Source organism: Aquila chrysaetos, chromosome 2 (assembly GCF_900496995.4).
Source record: "Aquila chrysaetos chrysaetos chromosome 2, bAquChr1.4, whole genome shotgun sequence".
In the NCBI taxonomy this organism is placed as follows: Eukaryota; Metazoa; Chordata; class Aves; order Accipitriformes; family Accipitridae; genus Aquila; species Aquila chrysaetos.
Window position 1 is genome coordinate 23,877,854 of NC_044005.1, and position 26,450 is coordinate 23,904,303.

Genomic DNA, 26,450 nt, shown 5'->3' on the forward strand with positions numbered 1-26,450 from the left:
TTCCTAAGGTGAGAGCCTCTTTTATAAAGGTTTCCTTTATGAAGAATAAAAAAGGAGAGCTCTACTCCTCTGTGTGGAAGCAAAGAAATTTGTTAGGAGCACGGTCAGTTCAGCAATTGTATTAATACAGAGAGTACTCAGATTAAAAGGGAATGAAATGGGAAAACCCCATATCAGCGCACAGATACAGGCAGAACTGTAGCGGAGTTCTGGCTTCTGGTCAAGAGAAACAAAAGCAAAACTGCAAATTAATACAGTTCAACCACTACGGCATCCTCTGTGCCCACTTCCCTTTGACCAAAATCTTGCTTAAATTGCACTGTGTCAGTAAGCAGGCTTTTGTTGGGTTTTTTTTCCCCAAGCTGTTATAGGTACCCTTTGCCCAGGAGGAAGAAATGTCCCTGGCAGCCAGGAAGTGACAGTTGGTGCGAGAGGAACAACCAGGGGAGTACGGGTGGCAAAATAGGGTACCCTGAAGTTACAGTCTCAACGGAGAAAAATGTGTGCTAATACCTCATGAAGTCCTGTGACAAGTCAGGAACTACACAGAAAATATGACTTGGGGAGTGCCAGTCTACAGACACAGACCCTGGGAGCAAAGGACAAAATAGTAAAAAAAATTAATATGAATAGTATGAAAGATTGGAAGGTTTGTGAACAAATAGTGTTGGATTTGGAACTGAACCACATTGTCAAAATCAGCTCTCAAATTGAACACGGCCAGAAGACCTAAAAGAGAGAGGATGATGAAAGTGTGACATTTCTGCTGGGTGAGTTGTGGTTTGTGGTATGGGTCCTACCTGGAGAAGTGAACTACAGGTTGGAACAATAATGCATTTAGCTGTGTGTCCATGCTCCCTCGGTTCACAGGAGCTAAGGGACTGTTGCTCTCTAGTGGTCACCGCAAGCTGCCAGGTGTTTGCCTGGACTACTGACCTGCTGCATCAGGCAGACTCAATGAAACACAAGTCTCACTGGTCTTCAGGACTGTGAAGCCCATGCAGAATTTGGCCCATTGTTGACACACTGAAAACTAAGAGCTGACTAACTCAACTGATTCCGTGTTTAGCTGAGAAAAGGCCAACAAATTAATTTTTCAGTGGTGTTGACTATTCTTTTTGCCCAAGTAGTCCTTACCTCTCTGCACAGTCATGCACAGAATCAGTTTAGAATTATGTCCATAAAGCACTTTAAATACCACCAACAGAAAATGCTGTAAGAGGATAACTTTTAACTACTATCTATTAAAAAAACAAAAGCATACGTGTGTGTTGTATAGGCATGCATAGGCCTATACAACTAAGCATTGTATAATGGAAAGAACAGTAGTTTGACCTTTTTATTTTCTGTCCATTCTTAGGAGACAGACACCCCCCACCACCCCGAGGTACGCTGGTGTGTACCGGGCTAAGTCCGAGTCTGTGCAACCAAGCCCACTATTCCCATCTGGTAAACCCCCATGCAGCTGCTGCCTCGTTCTGGAAGTACCAAAATTCCCAGAAGCTCTCATAAATTTGCATGAAAGATGTCTATTCCTGTACGTGCCTCAAACTACCACAGTCCTAAGCGGTTCTCAAAAGCCAAGTGTTCCCCTACCTTCCCTGCCTCGAGGACTCTGATCTGCTGCCATGCTCCGAATGAGCGTTGTGTGCTATAAACGTCCTCAGTGGTCAGAGCCCTGCGCTGCGGGTGAGCGAATGGGTTTTGGCTCCCTTTCTCCTCCTTGCTTGAGGCTACCTAGAGGGCCGGGGCAGAGGTGGAGACAGTTCAAGAACAAAAAGAGGGACTGAAGTCTTCAACGGTTTAGAGTACCGACCAGATTTGTCAATCCTTGACTGCAGTTTCTGAAATGCTGTTGAGTAAATTGTGGAAATAGTCCCTAGAGCAGGAACTAGATGCCAGACCTGCCCTCTCCCTCCAGACACGTATCTTTTTCTGCTGAGCTCACTGATCATAGAAGGCCTGCTGGCCACTCAAAGTACTTTACAGGATAAGCAATAGCACCATTTGAGGCTGGTGCCTTATCTGTTTGCTGAGGTGCTACGGAAATAGAAGTGTTTAAATACATCCTTGTGCTGTATTTTTTAAGAAGTAATTTGTTATAAAAAGTCTCCTTCCTGTAACAAAATGATCTTTCTGTATTAGAGCCTGGCAAGAATACAGCTATATGCCTTTGACATAAATCCCTTACAGCATGGGGACAGTTTTCCTACCCAGCACTCACAAAAAGCACATGAAAATCAGTTTCAATCTGTCCTGAAGTAATTTCTTACCTGATTTTTAGGTTTAAGAAAAAGATGTACTAGTTACTAATTTTCAGCTTCTGTTAATCATTTAACATTTACTATGCATTATGAACCTACTCATAGAAGTTACAGCCAACAGTCATTGCTCTCGATGAGAGTGCTGCTGGGCGACTTTAGCACAAAGACAGATATTTTGAAAACATACTTCTCTGATTTATTTTGTTTTCTGATGGGGTTACTATACTGGCGTAGGAGTTCTGCCTCCCTCTTGTGGCTACATCTTCTACTTCGACTTGGAAAAGAAACATTTACAGTGCACCCACAGTCAAGAGTTCATGATTGCTACCTTCCTGATACAAGCCTCCTCCTTGAGTTTGCTAGAAAAAAACCATCATGTTGGGAATCCCCCATAGAAGAATTCTCTACCTGAGGGAGAGATTCTTTTTCACGTTCATGTGGAAACAACTGAACATGTTTGATAAAAGCAGTGGTAATTCATGCTGGTTACATTTTGTAATTGATTCTGAATGTTCAGATTCAAGTCAGCCAAATGTACAAGCTCCACTTAGGAGTTATTAAGGTAGATTCCAGGTGATGTGATATTTTCAAATAGTGCTGGAAAGTCTAGGCAATTGACTTTGGAGTCAACTGCTTTGATGCCACGAACCTGCAAAAACTCATGGCCTATACATTTTAGGATATCACTTTGTCCTTTCCTACCGCCTTCCATTTAAAAATCACATAGTCCTTTTCAAACGTTAAGAAATTAAGCTATCTGAAGAGCTAACTGAAATAAAAGACTGTACCTCTCAGATGATAAGAAAGCTAAGATAGCATCAAATCGCTGCCTTGGAATGATAGAGCCCCAGCTGAATGCAGATCTAATGTCCCTCCATTGTTTCCCTAACCCAGAAGAACATCTTCTCCCTTCAAGGTCCTTAGCAGACTTACAGCATTTGTAGCGTGATTTACCTTGAACGTCTCTGCTCTGTGCCCTTGTATTCTTCATTCCTTAGCAATTTACACTGATATCAATAGAGCACATTGCCTGCTGTGACATTCAGAAAGACATGTGAATAGTGTCTTGAAAGCCATAGCTGGAAACTGGGCAGGAGGGACCTGGAAATTTATAGCGGAGGTCTACAGCAATGGAAAGAGAATAAGCTGCACAGCTTAAACCCTACTGCTGGTCTTCTTGCTTTGTTAGGTCTAAAAGAAAGTGACTCTGTAGTTCTGCACCACTGTTACTTGGTCGCATCCTCCAGCTTCATCTCCAATTTCAGCTGGCTTTGGCAGCGAGGCAAGGGACTTGCTTTGACCACTCATACATTTATGTAACTGTCCAAGTGATATGGATAGAGATATTATCACTTTGGCTTTGAAGGTACTCTCATCTGCTTCACGTTAGATGATACCCATCAGCACCTCCTTGGCAGCTGGCCAGTGAAAACATTCATGGGAGCTGAGCCCAGCCCCATGCAGGCTCTGCCAGGGGCTGGCTGCAGCAACAGCTAGAGCTTCTGGGGAAAAAGCATCCCTGGTGCCTACAGGCCACATCCAATGAAGGCGGTGTTGGGCCCTCACCCTATAACTGTTAATACTGCATCTGCATCTGGCCAGATGGGTCACAGCATAGATTAGTCCTTCCAGCACAAATGCAGCTGTCTGAAAACTCTATAAACTGGAAGTGCTGTTTTCTGCTCATCACGTGCTCTGCCCATACCATAAAACGGGGTGCAAGGAAAATTGCAGGTATAGCAGGTGCAATGGGATGCCTCACTAGAAACACTTTCTTTCAACAGAGACACAGACGTGCTGACTACTAATCTGCCTAGAGTCAGTCTGTGGGAGAAATGAGATGGCTGATGACAGTAGGTCATATTGCAAAGCTAGGAAGATTTGTAGTGGGAGATGATGCTTAAGATGGAAAAACAATCTTTCATCTGAAGCAGCAAGGCAGGGAGTAGGAACAAGCAGTTGAGGGAAAATGTGAGCTCCGGTCTGTAAGCGCAGCTTCACATTTTTTTACATGTTTGCAGCTGTCAAAATCTTGGTATGACCAAGACTCACAGGTTACACATCATTTAGCATGAAGACTCAAGCGGAGAAGAGCTCTGGAAATGGGTCACAGGTTAGAAATGGCAATAAATGCCTGGGGTCCTATAGCTCCATTACACGATGAGTCGGGCTGGCTCATTCCTGCTGTTTTCCTTTCTCTCAAAGCCAGAGACTCCAACTGCCCAGCAGTCCTCACACTAGCACAGCTTTGCCAGTTAGATAATTAGCCTCAGCATGGGAACTGCACATTAACTGCTCATAAACCATAGGTTGGCCACAACTGAGTTCATGTTCACTGTTCCTCACTGGGAAAGCTGAACACAGCCAAAACTGAACTGGAGTTGTTTCCTGCAAATTCCACCCAGTCCTGTGAAAAACAACCCTACGACTCATCTAGGGGAAAAAAAAAAAAAAAAGCAAAGATTTGTCTTGTCTGCCTGATGCCTCTCATGCTGGGTCCCAGAGGGGACATACGATCACCTCTGAATAGGCTGTAAAGTGTAGGGCACACCCATGGTTTTTCCATGAGAGCTGTAGCCTCTTTGCCCTTAAAGCAGCTCTACGTGATCCTCAGCAAGTCGGAAGCTTGCACGGTTTGCAAGGCTGCTCACTTGGACGCAGAGGAACGGACATACTAAGTGGGAGGCAGTGAGCATCCGAAGTGGAGCAAACCTGCCTTGCACAAAAGCATTTTTAGTTTATGGCCACATGAATGTGTGGCCGCGGGACAAACTACTGGGTAAAATACACCACAGCACATCCCTGCTTGGCTGTGGCTGCCTGTGTGCAGTCTCCCATCCTGCCAGCTGTGTGAGTGAGGGAAGCCGAGGCTACACAAACACGCACACGCTCCCAAAGGAATCACGGGGTTATCAGGCACACAGACCAGCACCGTGCCATAGTTACATGCTGCATATTTGTATTCTGGCACACTCTAGGGTGATTACTTTATCCTAAGTCACCACGTGGAGCCTGAGGTATGTAAGGCTTGCAAAGCCACACTATAGATCACTGTGCAAATTTCTCTCTATGAATATTTCACTCTCTGATGCCTGTATAAATCAGGAATAACTTTGCTGAAGTGAATTCAATTTTGCTGCGGACCTTTGCACATCGTAGCCGCTGGCAAGAATATACGGCAATAATCAGGAAAAACATTTATCAGCATGCTAGGTAAAGCTTTGCTTTAGATCTGTAATGTAGGACATTGCACGTAGAGGGAATCTAATTGGTATTTTAAGTGCAGATTTTTTTGTTACCTGACTTCTTTGTTGCTCAGCTTCATGGATCAGAGCCAACAATATTTTGGCTGTTGTCAGAACCTCATCACAGTTGAGTAGCTGTGATTCATAACACTCACAGTCCGAGTGATTAATGTTACTACTTAAAAAGTACTTAAGCAAGGTAGTACTGACAGAATGTGTAACTTGAAGGTACTCCTGAAGTACCTTCTGCTCACACCGTTGCAGAGAAGCTCTAGCCTTCAGAATTTTAGGGGCTTTTTTTTAGCTATTTAAGAATCAGTACTCTGTATTCAAATTCTGATTCATTCCGTCTGCAGAGACCTAAGCATTAGGCCAAACATGTATACACGTGCGAAAAATAAAGGGGTGGTCTCTGCCCTAAGACCGGTAATCTTCCTACTACAAGCATTACAGCTTGCTTAGAGCAAGCAGGGTGTGCGTTTTAGTAATGGCCAATTCTTCCTCAATAAAAGGAAGCCTGGAGACTTTTCTACATGACAAAGCATTTGGCAACAATGTTGTTTTGAAGCATTTCCTCCTCTGGTCACTTATTTCTACTCCTGTCAGCTCTTTCAGTCACACTAACGCGTCTTTTGTGGGGCTGCCCTATGAACCAGATCAGGAAACTGATCCAGGTTAAAAATTAGCCAGCGCGGTGAAAAAAAAAATAAAAATGGCACAGCAAGAAACTGGCACAACTGCAAAAGCTGAGCGTGGTGGCACAGAATGGAACGAGCACACAGTGGTTTGGGAAGGAAGTACGGATGCCTGAAATCCTCATTATCACTGGATGCTTGGGGGTTATGGGAACAATGGGGTCAGTGTCTCAATTAAGTTTTGCCTTTATGAACTCAACGTAGTTTTGTCAGAGACATGAAAGAAACAATCTCTGATCCACAAATCTATGACGGCAGAAACCGCTGCTAAGGTGTAAATAAATGCAGCATATGGAAACAGCCTAGAAAAGAGCTTGCTGCTTCCTCCAGCTGTAACTGATTATTTACTAGAAACAGCTGTTATAAAGACCATGGTGCAGCTGTGTGAAGTGATTTTTTTGAGGGATGGGCTGAGGGAGGCTAAGGAAAGTCTATTCTCTAAGCAGAGGAGGCACAAGTGGTCCTAGAAAAGGAATAGTTTTGCAAAAACTGACGTGGAGTTTGTGTATAAAACAGAGAGGGAAGCATGAGTCTGCTAGAGGAGAAATCATAGTGTTGAGAGGAGAGGGTCTAGCGGTTAGTGGCAGCTTTAGAAGATAAGTCTTCTGATGGGTGTACAGACCTGTGGGTTTTGCAGTATTGTTCCTCAGACTTTGAAGGCCTGAGAGGTCTGTTGGAGATATATGGGGACGGAAGAAATTACAGTAACAGAACAACTGTCGTAGCTGGTCACCTGCTAACATAGTCTTCTGTGAAGATGCAATTTATGTATTTTGTTTGGAGGAGGGAAGATGGCTTTCTAATGTTGGTAGGTATGTGGCTTTGACGTATAACTAAGCGCGTAGTTTTACTGTCATGTTTAGACATGCCCTAATGAGAAAGATTTATATACAAGTTGTTTTCAAACAACTATACATATTCTAACAACAAACACTCTTAGTCTATGTTACAGAAAAACTCTTGTGCTTCCTACTTTGTTCGAGTAAGCACTTGGTAAGAGTAGAGCAAGCCTGAGACTCTTAAGAAGTCTCATCATGAAACTTAAGTTTAATGTGTAGCAAGCTTCTCTGAAGGTGTCACCTGTTCTAGGACTTCAAGCTGAGAATTTGCTGAAACATTAATGTTTGCCCTCTGAAAGGTCACTAGAGACAAACCACATTGCTCTAGGATGACATGGTTTGGTTCTCTGTGGGCTGTGAGGAGGGCAGTTGAATTGTGCGTATGTCAGACCCTTAAAACTGATGTTAGTGTGCTTTGGTAAAGTGTATTGCTGTGTTTCAAATTCTAGATACGAGAGTAAATCCATCTAGAAAAATAGAGATGCCTTGGAAAAAGGGTGATGGGAGCTATTTAATTCAATTTCTGCCTTGCTTAAAAATTTTGTGGGGGAAATCTAGTGCTGAAGGCAAGAGTGGTATGTTTACTGGCTTTTGTTTTCAGCTACTAGATCATGGTGAGCAGGCTGTTAGAAGGAAAATGTCACTCTCTCTCTATATATATATATATTTTAATACCTTTTCATTAAAGAATGTTTATACAATACCTGAACACTGTCTGAAACTAGTATCACATAACTTCCATTATGTGTCAGCATCTCTTCTGACTCGAGGGCTAGTTGGATGCAGAAAAGCTTCGGTATGATATTATGATGTTAACTTCTGCCTGTGCCCAAAGTTTTGGATTGCAGCTTGGGCCACTTTCTATTTATTTTGAGCTCAGTAGGGACACTTGAAAAAAAAACCAAACACAAAACCAAAACAAAAAACCACCACCAAAACCAAACACAAAACCAAAAAATTCTCAAGTTTTATTTAACATTATATTCTCTCTTTGGTACAGTGAGTGGAAGCAGCAAGAGAGAGTTAAACATAGAGCTGAACATAAGCTCTAAACTCAGAATGTGTGAGCATAACTTCAAGCAGCTTTTTCCCTGTTAACATTTTTTAGACTGACTTGGTTCTGTGTATGCTCCTGTTTTATCCTTTTAACACAGGCTGTTGCAATTTAAAATTAAATGTGTATCTCCTCATTCTTCTGGAAAAATATCATTTCAGAGACTGGGGCAGAAGGTTTACTTCCTTGCCTAATAATAATACTATGTCGCCAAAGCCTTCTGAGAAGTGTTCAACGGCTTAGCTTGTTTTTAAGGAAAGAGTGTAATATGCTGGCTGAATATTGTATGTTGTCTTCATGCTCGTAGTGGGAGACTTACCAGCACAACTACAATAGCAGGTTGGTAAAGTGGACAAGACTTACCATGACCTATCTGGAAGGAGTGCTGACGGTAAGCCTCGTTCTGTTACCTACGTTAAGGTTTGCACTCCTGTAAATATAGTTAAGACCAATTTTTATTTTCCTTGCTTAACTGTCCCCCCGGGGGGGTGGGGAAGGGGGGGAACCAGTCGACATGATCACATTTAACAAGCTTTTCTGTTGTTTCAAGAACTAAGAAATCATAAACCACTGTGTCAGCAACACCTCATACTAGGTACTCAATGCTTTGCTGTATGATCAGAAACGTTTTCAAAGAAAAATGAGGGCATGCTGATACTGATTGGGTACCGATTTCTCCAGGTGTAGGAGATCAGGCGTACTTGTGGTCTGCTTTTGGGAGGCAGAAGAGTAGTTTCAGATTATTTTTTTTTTTTTTTTTTACCATTTTCAGATGAACCAAAAAACCTCCATTTAAAAAAAAAAAAACAAACCACAAACAAATAAAACCTGAAGATCACAAATTTAATGTGTTTTAACTTGGCATCAAGATTTTGTGGTTCTTGTTTTCAGCTGAATTGCTAGCTAGTGGCTTTCTGTGGCAGTAACAGGTACTTAGCACCTTTGAGTTTCTAGATTCAAGTGTGTCCCACCCCTCCCCCCATTAGCAAATACTTATACATCAGTTATCCCTTTGCAGAATATCTTCTTGAAAGGTATGCTGTGAAGAACAACGCATTAGTACTTGCTAAGAACTGTAGAATGGAAGTGGTATGAACCCGAAAATCACACTGAAGAAAATTTATTTCTTCCTTCCCCCCACTCCCAGCTTCCTACTCACAAGTTCAAAAATCTCTCTTTTAAAAGATGTAGTTCTCTGATGGACCACAAGGGAGATGAACTAAAAACAACTCCATACCCTAGACCCATTACATTAACTTAGCAAGCTACTGTTGCAGTAGTAAGTCACTTGCTCTGCTGAGGAGAAGCAAGTGATGCTTCTGGTACTAACAGGACAGAGGGCACTTCATGTAGACTGTGTGCCTCTGAGTGCAAAATGTTGGTTATAAAAGACGATTTGTTTGTCTTTGTCTCAAAGATTTGGTAGAAGAAGAAAGATGATCGTGCCTAAGGTTGAGTGGGAACTTTATTTCCTCCTGTAACACACCAAGGATCAGCTTTTGATCTTGCATACAAATGTGCTTTTCCCTACACTATCCCATATTTGGCACAATTTTTGCCGTGAAGGAGAAAGTTTGCCCAAATGTCATCATCTCTGCTCTGGGTATAATGTCCCTCATCACTGTGGAGTTCAAGTCTAGACAGTACAATGGCTAAAACAGAAGTGTCCAGCCAACAGTAAAGCTGCCATTATTGCTAAACCTGGCGAAGCCACCCTGAGTTGTCAGTGGTAGAAACCTTAGGGAGAAAGAAGACAGATAGGGTAACACACAAGCTTAATACGATTCATGCCTGACTGGTAAACAAAGGAGAATGCTGGCAGATAAATACAGTTAACTGTAAAAGTAATGCTGTTATGTAGCTTATGCCTACTGATGCTATCCAGATGATCAGTGTTGCTACTGCACTACGTATAAACATGGATGTTATTCCAGTCTAACAAAATGCTAAATGAAGTAGAATCCCCTAACATTGATAGAGCAGGCAGCTGTGATGCTGGGGAAAAACAAGGTTAACAGACTTCAGCAAGCAGCAAACTTGCTTGCTCTCCCCAAGCAGCAGCTGAATTGCTGTGAATTAGATGGACCATTAGTCTGACTCAATGGGGCATTTCTCATGAGGGCTTGATTTTGTTCACAACAATATTCCTCTTTAGAGGCACTCAGGGGGTTCGCAGTGCTGCCTCACAACGTGATATTGGTGCCTGAGAAACTGTGACAGGGCCATGCGCACAGGTCTTACCTTCTGGGAAGACAGTCTGCTGAACTAGAGAAAGGCGCATGATACCAGACTGAGCCATTACTGCTATCATGCCCAAATGTTAAATTTTTTTAATTATTCAGTAAGCCACCCTGAAAAACAGGAAGGGGGTTCCAGGGAAGGAACCTGTAGCTCTCCAGCACCTCATGTCGAAGAGAGGAAGGGTATGAATGGCAATCTGATTTCTTCCTGGTGGCATGCCTGTCGCTTCAGCGGTTTCACTTCGCAGTGACGTACAAACTCTCTGCGAGAGATTACTACCATCTTGTCAGAGGCATCGGAAGTCAGGTAACACTAGCACCTCAATCAGTCCCCGTAGTTCATTCGTCAGACCATGAATCATGGCTTCTGAGGGGGCAGACCCTCTTCTGTCCTGATGGCTGTGCTATGCAGGTGGAAAGCTCCAGCAAAGGTGGAATTTGACAGCTAAGAACAGTAAAACTTTGTGAGCTATGCTGGTTTTTGGCCAGGGGTCTAGCAGTATGCATAGTGAACAGCGGCTTCATCGGCTGGCCCACTGTAAACCAGTCACGTCCCCATACAAAGTCCGCACTCCAGAAGGGAAGGAGGTGTTCATTACTGCATAAATGGAGGATTTAGAGGAATGGGAGGGGAGGGGAAGGTCTCCTGTTCCCACTAACAAACTCCTTCCCGTCAAAAGATACCAGGCAGGAGTTCCTGAACTTGTTACTTGGGCTAGTTACTAGGTAGGACTTCAGGCTGAAGGGAAGGCAGCAAACGTAGTCTGCACCGCAGTATTTGTTGAAGAGATGTAACCTGCTACGCCTTGCGTACGTGGAGTCAGAATTCAACATTATTTTTCACTTATGCTTGAGTGGGACTTACGCAGGTGGCTTACTGGTGGAGATCCAAGGGACGAGCGGAGTTCCCCAGTTGCGCTAAGGACTGAGCAAAGGTGGCAGCGGTTAACTTAACTTTGGTGGAACAGTACTCACGGTGGAGATTTTCCTGTATTATGTGCCTCTCGCAGGTTGCCAGAGAGAAGGGGGACAAAGAGAGAGAATGGAAGAGAAGGCAGTAAGGAGGTGAAAAATGGAAGTTAAGCCAGCTGGCCAGGCTCTGACAACTTCTTGCGCAGCTGGGAGATCCTATTGCCGCCGATTCGGCGAGGAACTGCTGAAAGCCGCCATGCTGCAAACGGGTGAGCGCCTGCCTGCGGGCCATATGGAGGGCACGGGTAATTTCTTGGGTTTTGCTGCCTCCCTCTTCCTGGTCGGCTCTGGGCTCCGCTGCCAGTCTAGGGGGTGGCACAGAGCCCGGGAGTGCTCTGGGGCCTGCGGCCTACAGCAGTGGCCCCTCGGCCGGCCCGCGGGGCTTTTGTTTAACGCCCCGCGGGGGAAGGCGCCAGCGCTGGCCGGGCCGGGCTCCAGGCCCCCTTCTCGCGGGCCACGGAGAGCCACTTCTGCCCTGAAGTGGGCGGCTGCAGCTTTCCACCGCCGCGGAGCAAGCGGCTGCCGGCGACTGAGCCGGGGTGCGCTCGTGTCTCCCCAGCCTGGCGCCGGCCGTGACCGGCAGCGCGGGCCGGCTCGGTCCCGGTCCCGGTCCTGGTCCCGGTCCCGCGTTCCGCCCTCGCCTAGACGGGGCCCGTCCCCTCCTGCCCGGGCCCGGGGACACCCTGGCGCCGGCGGGGGGGCGGCACCGTCCCGGCGCTGCCCGCCTCGCGGGCGCCGTGACGTGAGGCGCGAAAAGGGGCGGGGCTCCGGCGCCGCCGGCCGAGGGTGCGCAGAGACTTCCGCCTCGGTAGGCCCGGCTGCGCGGGAGCTAGGTGCGCGGCCCCGGGCAGCTACTTCCGCCTCGGTAGGCGTCATGGCGGGCGCCTCACGTGACGGCGCCCGGCCCGGCGCGGTCTCGCGCGCAGCTCTCGCGGTGCCTTCCCCCCCCCCCCCCCCCCCCGCCCGCGTCCCCCTCTCGCCCTGGCCGCTCGCGCAGCTGCTCGGCTCTCGCTATATAAAGGGGCGAAGCGGGCAGAGCGGGCGGCTGGCGGCGGCGGCTGCAGCCCCAGGGCCGGCGAACGAGGCCGGGCCAGGCCGCGGGGCTGCCCGTGAGCCGGGGCGGGACGCGCGGGCTCTGGGGGGACGCAGCCGGGCAGGTTTATTGTTTTAGGGGCGACTCCCCCCCCCCCCCCCGCGGTTGGGGGCGTCCCGGGGGGCTCGGGACATGGCGAGCTCGACTAACACAAACCCCGTGGTAAGGACCGGGTCGGGGGGGGCGGGGGGGGCCCCGGGGGGGCAGCGCGGGCGGAGGGGCCCGGCGGGGCCGGCCGCCCCCCCCCCCCCCCCGCACTCCCTTCCCTCCCGCCGCCCGCCTCGAGCGGTCCCGGCCCCCTCCCCCCCGGCGGGAAGGGGCGGCGGGGGGCGCGGGGCAGCCTCGCCCCCCCCCCTTCCCCCCCCCCCCCAGCGGCGGGGAGCCAACTTGTGGCGCCCGGCGCCGGCCGCCTGGGCGGCGGGGAGCGAGCGAAGCCGGGGGCGGCGGGAGCGCGGGGCGGCGGGGGCGCGGGGCGGCGGCCCGGGGGCGGCGGGGCGGCCCGGCGGGCGGCGGAGCCCCGCGGGGGAGGCCGGGGCCGCGCCGCCGGCTGGGGGTCCGGCGGGGAGGGTAGGGGAGGGCAGGGCGGGCGGGGGGCGCCGCCGCCGCCGGGAGCCGCCCGGGGAAGGGGCGAGCGGCGGGGGAAGCGCGGGCGCTGCCACCCGCCCCGCCGCCGTCCCGGGGCGAGGGGAAGCGGCGCCCGAGCCAGGTTTCGGTTTTGTGGTGTCGGTGGCGGCGAAGCCCGTCCGGGCTCCGCTGGAGCCATTTTATGTTGCTTTAGAAGAAGGAGACGATGGTTGAAAAGCACTTCTCCCAGCCCGGCCGGATCGGCTAAGCCGGGCGAAAGCCCTCAACTTCCCTCCGGCGAGCGAGGCAGTATTTATTTGAAAAAGAGAGAGCAAAAAAAAAAAAAAACCCCAACCCTCTCCCCCCTCCCCGTTCCCTTCTCGTGCTTTCTGCACCTTGGCGGGTGGCTCGCTGCTGCACTTGTACTCACAGAGGTTTGCAATAAGCAGTCACACCAACCTGCGCAGGCACCGAGCCCCCCCGGCCGCCGCTCTCCTCTCCGCTCCTTTCCCCCTTGCGCGCCCCCCGGCCGCGACCCCCGCCCCGAAGCGCTGGAGGAGACAAACCCGGCGTCCCGGCGGCGGGCTCGGCCCCCTTGTTTGTGGCTCTCAGATCCATCATGGCTTCCCCCTGCCTTTCTGCCTCCCTGCTCCTTGTGTTCCTCCTCCCTGTGGCTGCCCTGTTTATATAGAGCTATTGCCGCTCTCTAATATAGACTCTGCTAGGATGGGAAGGTGCTTTCCAGCCCCACGTCACCGCCTCTCCATTTAAACACCACATCAGCCTTTAAATAGGGAGCGAGCCGCGGAGCGCGGGCTGGGAGGTGCATGCGTCCGCGGCGGAGGCTGGGAGACGGGCGGCTTGTCCCTCGCATCCCGACCGGGCTCTCGCCGGTTTCCGCGCCGCCCGTCCCCGTCGGCCTGCGGAGCGGTGGTGCTTGCCGCCGGCTCCGGCGGGGGGGGGGGGGGTGTCTCTTGGCCGGTGCAAATGGACTTTCCCTTGCTTTTACGCATTGCACAAAGACAGTTTTCATCCTCTCCCGCGCCTGAAGCCGTTTACCTCTTTCTTCCTTTTTTTTTTTTTTTTTTTTTTTTTTTTTTGTCCCTGGCATACAGCTAACACGCGTTCCTGTGCTCCCGTAAGCTCTTCGAAGTAGTTTTTTTCTGCTGGGTGGGGAAAGTAGAGTTTAAACGGTTCTCAGCCAGTACATCGAGGAGAGATGTGGTACTTATTTTATGGCGCTTTGCCAAGGTTTGACTACAGCTGTTGCCCTAAAAGTAATGCTAATATTAAAGTTTTGTCTATGGGCCGTGGGCTGCAGATACTACCTAATAATTTCTGTGCATTTCGGGTGACTGAAGTGTACAAATATTTTATTACAGTCCAGGCAGAGCAAAGGTTTTAGAATTTTCACTAATATTTGATTTAATTATAGTATTTGGTATACTGCAAAGCGGTACACAAAAGAAAATGCAAAGCATCCTAGTTTTCCTTTCCAAATCTGAAATTTTACAGACATGCCTGTGAGTTAGGGTCATGCAGTTGCAAAGTAGCATGGTTGCTTTGCTACTTTGTCAGGTTTTGTATCAGAAAATTTTAGAAAAGTAGTCAACCATTACATGTGGGGCAGTTACTCAGTAGGATGCATATTGAATGTGCGTGATCTCAATCTGTTAGTTGTCCTCCTGTTTATAAACTTCTGGCTTTATTTTTTGATTGCAGGAAAGGATCTATTTCTGTATAGTAAATTAGAGGGTTTGCTTCTCTTTTTTGACCAAGTTAGTACTGAATAGAAAATAGACGTATATATGTATTGAATAATCTTCAGAGTACTTGTGAATATCTTTGAACAATTTGCTAAGACTTGCTTTCTCTTGGCTGTATTTCTGCACTGGCATAACTTCTGTAGGGTTCTCTTGGAAGGTATCTGTGACTGAACATTGCATTTGGAATAGCAAAAGCCAAGCTTAAAATGAGCCTGCTTCAAATAGGTATGCTTTAGGTTATTTTTCAATTAAACAGTAACACCTTGCGATAGTGCATGGTCAGCTTTGTCAAAGTCAGGTCTCATTCAGTAGCAAGGATCGCGACGCTTACCCTAGGGTTACCAAAGATGAACACGAACATTTTGAAATACGGCAACCAGGTGATAACTTTAGGAAGCTAGACTTTGAGCCTAATGTGTCAATAGTATCATGTCAGCATCCGGTCAAATCTGAATGGCTAGAAATCTGTTCTTCCTAATAAAGGACAAATATAAGACATTAACAGTTATAGGCAGTATAAGATTTTGTAGGTGACAAAGGTAATTTATTTGTCAAAGTCCTTGACAACATAAAAAAAAGCTCAACTTTTAATGCTTACAACGTAGGTTATACGTGTTACTTCTTTTTGTGCACACCTTTGATGTAATTGTGACTAAAACTAGTTACCTTTATGGTGTGCTCTTCTTGCTGTCATACAGCTAACTTCCAGCTGTAACTGCACAGAGAGGAGAAAGATTAGCGACATTTCAGGGATAACTGCAGAAGCAACCAGGAACAAACTGCTGTCAAATGCACAAAGCGTGCCGTGGTATATCTCTCCATAATGTGTCGGTTATTGGAAACCCAAACTGCTGAAATCCCAAGTGTTGTGGTAATAATTACAAAGAGATGCAGTTTTTGTACCCTTGAAACTGAAGGAATGTAGGAACTGTAAGCCCCCAAAGGCATGTGGCATTTCTTAAAATAGCTTGCTGGTTGCTCCTCTGATTTGGAGTGTGTGTGCGTGTGTAGCAGTCTCACCACACTCAGTTTTCTTTACAAGATGCACAGAGAAAGTGAAATACAATCGTTTCCTTATGTTCCCAGAGGGGGAAGTACTAGATTTCAAATCTTTTCTATGTGTTTGTGGTTGTATCTAATAAATCAGGAATTTTAATTGTTGTCTTTAATCTATAGTAAGTGTTTGGAATAGTGTTTATTGAAGAGTGATTTGAGTATTTTGCTCTTAAGAGCTTGAAGTTTACAGCAGTGTACTCTTTATGAGGGAGGCACTTTAATATAAACCAGATGAAAGCATGATTATTTTAATAGCAATCTTTAAAGTTTCCATTATGTTCTCATTGCTTTCTCTGACTGAACGTGGAAATTTATTGGAAAGCTTAACTCACCTGCTATCCCATCTTTAGACTTGTTCAGTAATTGTATTCTCATGTTTATTTTTTGAGTAAACAGTGTATGAAAATAATTTTGTCATTCAACTCCAGAGTCCTAGGTGGTTTGTATAAACAGCTTGAGCATCATATAAATAATGCTTAAAGCTGACACTTAGTGTATATCTAAAACAATACAGTGTGCTTCCTTTTAAAGACCAGGGCTTGACGCTGTTTTGTCATTTTACTGGATTTGCCTCTGTTGAGGTAGGAAAAGAGCGGTCTGTGATATTCTCAAAATTCCACTATGGATGGCTCTTGAAGGCATTGCTGCTGCCACTGTGGAAGGCATTGCATCTACCTGGGCTGGATGTTCAGTAGGAGTGTACACAAGAGAAAGTTTTCAACTGGACAGGATTTTTCTGAGTATTATGTAAACATGTATAGGTAAAATCAGACAGACATTGTTTCATTATAAGCATGCGGATACTTCCTTCTCTGTTCCCTTCCTTCTAATCATACAGCCATGAGTGTATCATACATTGTGATACTGTGTGATCAGAACAGCATCCAAAAATTCTGACCCATCTTTAGATCCAGTGCACTGTGTGGCTCATGCAGAGATACACATGGACGTACAAACTGCTTGTGTGTTCGTTAACCTGCATGGTACTAGGCTCACTGCACCCCTGTGGTGCTGCTGTCTGTTGGGGGGCTTAGCTGCTTGGTTGGGCTGTTGGAAGTTGTGCAGAAGGACGCTGTGTCAACGGTGGAGTGAACATCTATGCTCTTAACCTGCCTTTCTGCTCTCTTGCTAAACTAATGCCGGACACTAGAAACCAGTATCCTGCTGTTTGAATTTTTTTTTCCCCTCACTACACAGGGGAAGAAGGAAACATTCCCAAGCAGACTGTTGGGCTGTAGGGTCAGTTTGTTGGATGTGAATGCTGACATTTTTTCCTAGGGCTTTATAGGCTGAGGAAGCTTTGTGAATAAACCTTACAAAAATGCCTGACTGTGGAGATAGGAGGAGGAAACTGCTAGTGGAAATTATTAGGGCCTGTTTCTGTAAAATGTGTTTTATTAGAAAAGTGGACCTAATAGATGATTTAAGGAGAGGAGGATTTAAGGCGAAAAAGCAATCTCCATGCTGCAGGAATTTTGATTGTAATTTCAGACATACAGGTAGCTCTCTTAAGTACAGTAACTTGCATGCCAGAGGTTAAGCATGTTTATTTGCAGAATGTGCTTTTGGCATTAAGAAACAGATGCTTTTAATACAGTAAGGAACAATATACAGAATAGGTTAAGTAGCATTTCTGTGCTAGTTGAATCGTATAAGCTTTATGCAATTTGTTTAATTATAGAAATAATAGGACTTAATGTTATTAAGTAGAATGTCTTTTTGCATCTGCTGTGAATTAAATCTAAGTGGAAAAATAGTCCTGTTAATGATGCTTGGTATTTTTAAGTTCCTCACTATGCAGATTTAAAATACTAGTGCTCAAGAGTAGTCTGGCTTTGACAGTCTGTTTCAAATGTCTCTATAAGCACAATTAATGCTGTACTTGAAGCCTGGATATGTGAGCATGCAGTATTGTTTTGAAAGAAAAAAATCTGCAAGTAGTCTGGTATGTTTTGTGTCTTTTGGAGAAGTTAAGTTTTTGACACAGGTGCTGTAAACATGGTTTTCAAGGATGGCAAACTTACCCTGTTGCTTGAGGCCAGAAATTTTTTTGGAGAGAAGTAACATAAGGATGAATTCTAATATTTTAGCTACTTGATTTGCAGCAGCATGTTTTAAAGGTGAAAAGTGGCAAACCGATGAAATGTAAAATGAAGAAAAAAATAGGGTGCTGATAGTATGCCATTTGCCAAAATATCGATGTGTGGTCAATAACACAGAGTGGTTTGTTGGGTTTTGTTGGGGTTTTTTTTTTCTTTTCTTTTTTTTTTTTTTTCCCCTGGACTAATAAATCATGTGCTGCCATTCCCCCTCCATTATTCCATAACATAGGCATAACAATTCCATAACATGTGTGCAATATAATCTTTAGCATATCTGTAACAAATTCAACACTTCTGGGATGCATTAAGCAACTGCTATGCATAAAATAAATGTTTCAAGTGTGTGCATTAAATTTGTGTAGTTCCAGCACTGCATGTGCTTGGTGCAGGTTTTCTGCGTGTGTATTGGAGGCACAGCACTCCTGGGGTGCCAAACCCACTGCACAAGCACAGAATGATTATCTGCCTCACTTGGGATTTATTGCTTAAGGAAGTCACGGAACGGGGTGGAGGAAGGTGTCAGCTTACAGAAAGTTGTAGCTGCTTTCAGATCAGTTTAAAAATGGCCTACCGTCAGCCCAAGGAACAGCCTTGGCCAGTCAAGTACGTATTATTCACAGGCTGCAGATTGATCAACCCTAATTTAGAGCTCATGGTGCTACCTTGCAGTTAGATAGCACAGATATTTAAAACCCAACCAAAACAACGTTGAGGTTCGCATGTATGTAGAGAGGTCCAAGCTGTACTGTTTAAAAGGTACAGCATGTGCATAGTACAATTAGCCTATGGTCCTATGAATTAAATTTTGTGCTTTAATTGATAAGGTTAAGTATTTATATTCTCTTTCTAAAATTGTACCTGCATTTTAAAATTCACAAAATGGTTGAGGTTGGAAGGGACCTCTGGAGGTTATCTTGCAACCCCCCTTCACAAGCAGGGTCACCTAGAGCCGGTTGCCCAGGATCATGTCCAGATGGCTTTTGAGTATCTCCAGGGATGGAGACTCCACAACTTCTTTTGGCAACCTAAAGTGAATTGACAGTTCACTTTATCATTGACAGTTTAGGCATGAAATTAGTGTAATAGAATAAGAAGGTATTTGTAGTATTTCCCCCTGAAAAATTTCTGATGTAAAAACATAAGTACTGATTGAAAACAGAAGTCTGTCTAGACTAATAACCTGTCTTCAATAGTTTCTGTAAACAGATGTGTAAGGAAGAACAGGACATTCTCATGAATGCTTCCAGTTTTTTGAGCCTTCAATGTTTTTTTCAGCTCGAGATCATTCTGAGCCATATTTGGTTCCTGTTGAACTAGCAAGCGCTAACAAGTTTCTCTGTATTTATCTAATATCCTTTTGAACTTTTAATGTTCTTTGACATGAATATTTTGCACATGTGCAAATGTTTTTGCATATTCAGTATGTGCATTGGCAAGCAGGAAACAAATTTAGGGAATGGAAAACAATCATCTTTTCTCGGTTTTGAATTACACTCCTTGTGGCTTGAAAACTCTTGTGCCATGGATATGTCACAAAAGATAGTGAGCAGTCCTTTCCCTTTTCACCTTATTTGAGCTGTTCTTGCTGATTTATACCTCCTTGGATATTTTAGTCACTGGGAAACATGCAGTGTATTCTGTAATGCAGTTTTCAGAGGTTTTTTTGTTGGGGGAAATCTTATTTTAACATTAAGTGATAAATTTCTTTCAAAACAACACTGACTAGTTACCTTTTCTTTTTTTAAAGCCTAAATTGTACAGGTCTGTAATTGAAGATGTCATCAATGATGTCAGAGAAGTTTTTCTGGATGAAGGAGTGGATGAACAAGTTCTTATGGAACTCAAAACAGTAAGTTGCGACTTAAAAGGTTTTTTTGGTAGACCAATACAGCAACTGGTTTTCGTATCTGCTTGCTGTTGTGCACAGTAAAAATACTAATTTTTAGTTAGCCAAGCATTGTATTAATCTGCATATCTGTAGCCCCATATAATTTGAATTACACTGCTGTATGGAGAGATCTGCTCACCTTGTTTACTTTCCCTAATCTGGCATGTCAAACTTGACATAAACAGCAGGCATCCGAATTCACGGTGTTATTTTGGTCCCTGAAACGTTTTATCTTTAAAAAAGAAAGAGGAGAATGTATTTATTTTAGAGGCAGACAATTCTTAAGGTTTCTCTGCAGGAAAAATAAAACGCCTGCTCTGCTTGATGTTTTTATCTTCCTGAAAAAGAGGAGTTGCATTGTTAGATGCATTGTCAGATTTTTGCACGTATGGTTTGTGGTTTGCAGAAGTATTGTTTTTGGGGAGTGGTACATAATGAATTGCACTGTGTCCATCACACTTTGCTGAAGCTCTCAGATGCAGAATTTTTTTACATACAGTGGGTTTGAACTGTTACTGAGGGTCCAAAAGAAAGGCAAGATGTTGACCTGAGCTCTAATGGGTCTCCTATGGCTTTCTTCAAATTCTTCTTGAGTAAAAGCAGCACTTTAAAAGGGAAAAGGCAGGAAGAAAAAGAAGGAAGAAGTAAAGTAAAAGGAAACCGGGAAAGTAGGTGCCTGCTTATCTCAGCTCTTGTGTAAGGAATTCTTCAGAAAGCGGGATGTCCCAAACTCTCAGTATTTTTGAAGTATTAAAAAATGGATGGAGTGGGAAAGAAATTTTGAGTTTGGCTAGGCAGAAACAGGTGAAGACTTTTTTCCATGAAACCGTGACCTGGCTTGGTGGAAATGGGCTGAGTGCTGTAAGAAAAGCACCTTGGTGTTTGTGTCACAGATGTGTTCCGCAAACGATGTCAGAGAAGATTGAATGAGGAAAGACACAAGAAGGAAAACGAAGTATTGAAGGTGAAGGCTTTGGGAGCCTTAAGCAGGATTTGAAATCAGGAGTTCTGGGTATCCGTAGTCTTTTTGAACCTATGTATTATGGAATACTTGCGTTGCTGTCTTTTTGCAAGAGCTGCTTTTTTTTGCATCTGTGGCTTTTCTTTGGAGATGTCAGCTGACATCAAGAACTGAGGGGCTGGAGAAGCTGAATTTGATATTGTGGGAGAAACTGTGTAAATGCTTGTACAGAGGCATTATCTTAGGTATACTGGTACTATCTGTTGAAGTGTGTTATGAGGCAATAGTCTTTAAGCAACTTTTATTGAGGAGTTCCAAGAAGAAATGGCTTGATGAAAGCTGTAATAAAGAATTATTTTTTGTGATTAAAGAGGTAAGAAAGAAAGGGTAGAGAAGTGGAAACTTGAAGGCTAATTTAAAGTTACCAGTTTATCTCTATTTATGCTTCTATTAGGGTTGTTATGAATCTTCCACACTTGTAAGAATGTTAAAGCTTAAGCTTGGACTGACAATTCTTAAAGGATATTTAATTCCTCTTCTTAAAACATTACCTCTGTGGAGTTATCTCTTCAGTCTGTATTTGCCCAAGGGCTTTTTGGGCTAAGTAGACTGCAGAAGATAAACAGTGAAAACAAATTTGATTTTTGAGTACTGTCTTTATGTTCTTAGAAATCCTGCTGAGTAAAAATCATACACAGAGATTTCTCTTTCCTTTTCCAAACTAGCTGTGGGAGAACAAGCTGATGCAGTCCAAGGCTGTAGATGGCTTCCATTCAGAAGAGCAGCAGCTTTTGTTGCAGGTGCAGCAGCAGCAACAGCAACAGCAGCAACAGCAGCATCATCACCACCACCATCACACACAACCTCAGCCCCAGCAGACTGTGCAGCAGCAGTCTCAGCCACAACAGGTCCTTATTCCAGCGTCTCAGCAAGGTCAGACTTACTCTCTAATCTCTCTGGCAGAAGACTCTCAAGCTAGATGAACTCCTTTACATATTCTAAATCTAGGGCAGGATGTTTATCTGATGGATAACTTTGTGTCTTTATGTTAAACTTTGTCTCTACTTGCCTCTATTTAATGGGTCAAGAGAGCTGTCTTGGCAAAAAGTATCTTCGTATTTGTGTCAGTCATAGTCTTCAGAAGATTTTGGAAAAGCTGAATTCTTCTCTTTGTCCTCATGTTTTCAGATTACATGACTTTCAGATTCTGTCAAAAATCTGTTAGCAGTTTTGTAATTTCAAGTCAATATACATATGCAGTTGACAATTTAGTCATGAGGTAGTAATGTCGTTAGGAGCAAATTAATTTAAAAAAACATGTTATTGTTTAGCATAAGTGGATGCTAGGATGTGAAAAATACTTGTTTAACGGTCTGAGTATATGTAGGAGATGGTTTTTCATGTTAGAACAAGCTTCAAGTGAAAAGCATAGCGGCTGAGTATTTTTGTGGTCTTAAAAGATTGCATGCTCTGTAGGTGTGGATGTTCAAGGTATATTTTAGCTAGCCATAACAGTATTGTTTCTTGTAATTATTGTCTTGTGTATTCTGCATTAATAATTTAAGAGAAACATTTTCACCACTTACAATTTTATTTGAAAAGTAAGATAAATACTAATGGATTTTACTGCATATATGCTGTGTAAACAAATCTGCCACCTGTGAAATGCTTGAATTTTCAGTGTGCTATTAAAATTGTGGCAAAACATATTTATCTGTGGTAGTCAGTCACAGACTTCAGTCTTTTTATCGGATTTCACGGATCAGAACCTATGTTGTTATAGGTGTGATAGTTATGAGTTGATTCCCCGCCCACCCCCCAAAACCCAACCGCCATATATTCAAAACAGAAGAGAACTACTGTGACAAGAACCTGTTGGTGGTGCTTTTTTGTGGGGTTTTGGGGTTTTTTTTGTTGTTTGTTTGTTGTTGGGTTTTGGTTTTGGTTTTTTTTTTCTTCTTATAGTACTTTGCATTTTGGCTGGACATAAATCAGTTTCCACTGTTCGGATAAAATTAATTTTGAGATTAAGACCCCTAAATACATGTGGTTTCAAATGATCTGGGTGTCTCGGCTTAAGTTACAGTCAGCAGAGCCTGGAAAGTCTAGTCACCAAGACCTCTAGTGGCTCCTTAGCTGAATAGCTGTGACTCTACTGACCAGATTTCCCTCCACTAATATGGAGGTCCATGTGTTTCTGTCTTAGGGTAGAATAAGCTTCTGCCTATAGTTGTACACTTAAAACTGATTCACTGTTGCCCAATATTATGGCTTATGACCAAATGACAGTGTGGAGGCTAAAAGAAATTAGGGTATCAAAGCATGTTAATCAGAGACATGCAGTTTTATGAATTACTTGCTTCCCTGTTCCATGGCGGAGATGGTGTAATAGTTCCTTGAACAACCTGGTGCAGTCCCAGAGCGATCATGATGATTGGCATGGTGATTCCTGCTGTCCTGTGTGTGGTCCTGGCACAGGGTCACAAGATTTCCTTTGGCTCTTTTGCCCTCCCTGGGTTCCCTGAAAATTGGAGAGATGGCCTTATATCTTGGTGCAAGGTTGTGGGGCTTCCCTCCCCAGAATCTTTTCAAGAAACTCTGTTACCCCCAGTATTCTTAAGTGTCCTTGGTTATAGGATTGGATGGATAATGCCTTGTCGATGATTATTTGTTAAAATTGCTCTGTCATTTTCCAATTTACTGGCACTGGCACTAGTACTGGCAACCTGCTTGTTTCATAGACTTGGACACTTTTGCACTCCTAGGTGAACAGCAGGTTGATTGCATAGTTTAGCTATCTATTTCCTTTAGCACACCAAAACTATTTTGTTGTTTGGGACAGGTGGTTGTTCATATTTTATCTGCTTCTGCTACATTAGAAAGACAGTGAAGATCATAAGCTTATGCTAACAGCTATGCTAACTAGACCTAACTCAAACTAACTGCTGCATCCTGTTAACACACTTTTCATCTTGCAACAATCCTTGCTTAAGTCTCTTTTAAGATTTAAGTTTATCAACATTTCACTAATACCTTCAGTTTCAAAGATGTAATTTAAATCTTGCTGTACCTAGGGTCAGAATAGGTAACTGAAGCCCTTGAAATAAGATCTGTAAAGCCAAAATAGCCATATTGCCTCTCAGAGCTGCTGTGGTATATTGTCTTGAGAGTAAAACTTACTAAGATCAGAGACTGCTCAGTAGCTGTTTTTGTTACGAAGCTCAGCTGATTTTTGGGTGATGTTCTTTCTAAGTTACTCTGGCTTGGGTGTTATTTTGGGCAGACTGTGTAGTTTTCATGAAATGCTATGTTTTTTTCTTTCTAGCACCTCAGCAGCAGGTTATTGTGCCAGATTCCAAGCTGATACCACACATGAATGCGTCGGGCATGGTAAGAAAAGCAGAAGTTTATACATGCATACACTGTCGTTATGTAAGTTGTTTTGATTAAATAGTAAACACAAATCTGGTATTCATCAGATGCTTAAAAGTAATTTAGGACACACTGGTAAAGCTGTCTACCATGTTTCTGAGTTTTGCTGCTGCACTGACAATCTCGAAATAGTAATCCAGGACTTCAGTTTTGATAACAAATCTAGGACCTATCTTGATCCTCCGCTTTAGATGTGTTTAACCAAAACTTTTTTTAATCAGAAATTGGAGTACTGTTGGTATGAATCTGCACCATGATGTACTCGTCATATACCAATACAACCCTATTAACTGATGCAAGCATACTGTATTTGTTAGATGCAGGAAGAAACATTAACTACTCTGAAACTTAAGCTTATATCAAAAGAGAGATTATTTAGCAATTCACATCAATCTTTTCTGGTCATGTTAATTTGATTCACTAATTTTGTAAGAGCTTATAAAACTGAGTCTGGTCATTTACCCTTTTCTTGCGGTTTTTATCTCTAGAGGTTAATTTTGGTTATCTTATCTTGCTTTAAAAGCCCTGGCTTAATTAAAAAAAAAAATTGCTTGCAAAGCGATGAAAACAACAGCTAATAAAAGTTAAATATGTGTATTAAGACCAGAATTCATTACATCCTTACCACTTTTATGGTAAAAGCACATGAAACAGTTTCATGATTAGTCAAAGCTGCAGCAACTTGCTTAGCCTTCACTTCTGCGTTATCTGCTGACCTTACTATAGAAAAGAAACTGAACTTCGTTACTCAAATAGCCTGATTTACCCAGAGGCTGAGAGCACATTAACACCTACCTTTTTCTTTCAAGTTTTACAACCATTTTGATGTGATTTGTAACTTCCCAAGTCCAACAGTTAAACATTTTTTTCTGTCTCATTCAGTTAGATCTTGGTGATGGGTATTGCAAAAATGAGTATGCCATGATTTTAAAACTGCTGCTGTCAAAATGTAGATGAATTGTATACTGCAGAAGACTACTGTTCAGTAAATAGTTAGAGAATCAATCTGGAATTATTGTGTGTGTTTATTGGAAACATTTAAGTTGGTATTAAAGAACGGATCTGACAGACCTTGAATATCTTGGAAGGGCAGAGAGTAATGAGAGTTTATTCATCTGCCTTTGGGATGTGAGGATGCAGACAAGCACTTTTCAGTTTTGCATGGTGATCTCTAATTTTGGCAGTTGTTGATCATACGTCTTATAAACAGGAAGTATGCACTCTACCCAGTAATAAAGTTTAAATCCTTTCAGTAGTAGAGAGTAATTGGCCATGGTTCCTTTATAATGGGGAAAGGGAGGCTTTTCTGTAGGCAGCTGAAGTTAGACCCTTGAAATGGAGAGGTCTTTGGAGAAGTCCATCTCCCTCTGCAAGTTAAGGACTTAATGTGGATTTTTGCGTTTGGAGCTCCTGTAATTGTGTTGGAATTCAGTTTCCTTGTAAGTTCAAATCGTTACCCATTGGGAGTCCTCAGCTTTCTCTTCTAACCAGCTGTCTTGAGAGAAAAAATTAGTCATTCTGTGAACAGTCAGTACACTATGCGTATGTTCACTCAAAAGAGCTGTGTTATGCGGGACTTGAAATGCAAATCATTTTCAGAATGAAGAAAAGTGCAAACCTGATTACTACTCCTCGTGAAAACAAGACAGGCAAACATGATCATTGCTTCAGTACCTTATGTTTCTTCAGATTTGTAGGACCATATCTTTAGCTGCTTTGAAAAAGTGTAAGTAAGATTGCCACATGAGCAATGCAGTGTTGTACTCTATTAGTAGATCAGCAGAGAAGGCAGAGGAGAAAAAAATCTGCTGAGCTTGCAGATGAACCAAGAAACCACGTGGAGCTGGGTTAAGGTGTGATGCTTAGTGATTGTTGCTTCAGTCTCGTTCCTATTAAGGAAGAAGGAAAATAATTTTTATATGTAGTATAATGTGCAGTTGATTAGTGCCTGCATTTCAACAGCTGCAGAAACTTGTGCGCAAACATTGTAAACAGCAATAAAAAGGTACATATTTTCAGGCAGGATGTTGTGAGATATAACACTGGCAGTAATGTCTGTGGTTAAAAAGCTTTTCTTGTATTTCAGAGTGCTGCAGCCACTGCAGCTACGTTGGCTCTCCCTGCTGGCGTTACTCCTGTTCAGCAGATACTTACAAATTCAGGTGACTGTCTTAACATTGAGATCAAACGATGGGTTTTGAGGGTGCTTGGGAGGGAGAAATTTTGGGTTTTACTCTCTGCTATACATTGTTAAAAAGCAGAACCTGGGAATCTACCCT

At 43.8% G+C, this 26,450-nt stretch overlaps 1 protein-coding gene across 2 annotated transcripts in view; it reads left to right on the forward strand.

The window, feature by feature from the left end:
- The first annotated feature begins 12,095 nt into the window (after positions 1–12,095).
- The window catches only part of GTF2A1 (general transcription factor IIA subunit 1), a 28,911-nt gene continuing 14,556 nt past the window's right edge, over positions 12,096–26,450 (forward strand). Inside the window, exons 1-5 of one of the 2 annotated variants that reach the window (XM_030033124.2) lie at positions 12,096–12,174; positions 19,638–19,739; positions 21,465–21,672; positions 24,065–24,129; positions 26,258–26,333. In XM_030033124.2, coding sequence (XP_029888984.1) covers positions 19,725–19,739; positions 21,465–21,672; positions 24,065–24,129; positions 26,258–26,333 — 364 coding nt within the window. In that variant the 5' untranslated portion in view covers positions 12,096–12,174; positions 19,638–19,724. Of the gene's footprint in view, positions 12,175–12,275; positions 12,565–19,637; positions 19,740–21,464; positions 21,673–24,064; positions 24,130–26,257; positions 26,334–26,450 lie in introns of those variants that run through there. The other variant, XM_030033115.2, reaches the window with a different exon arrangement.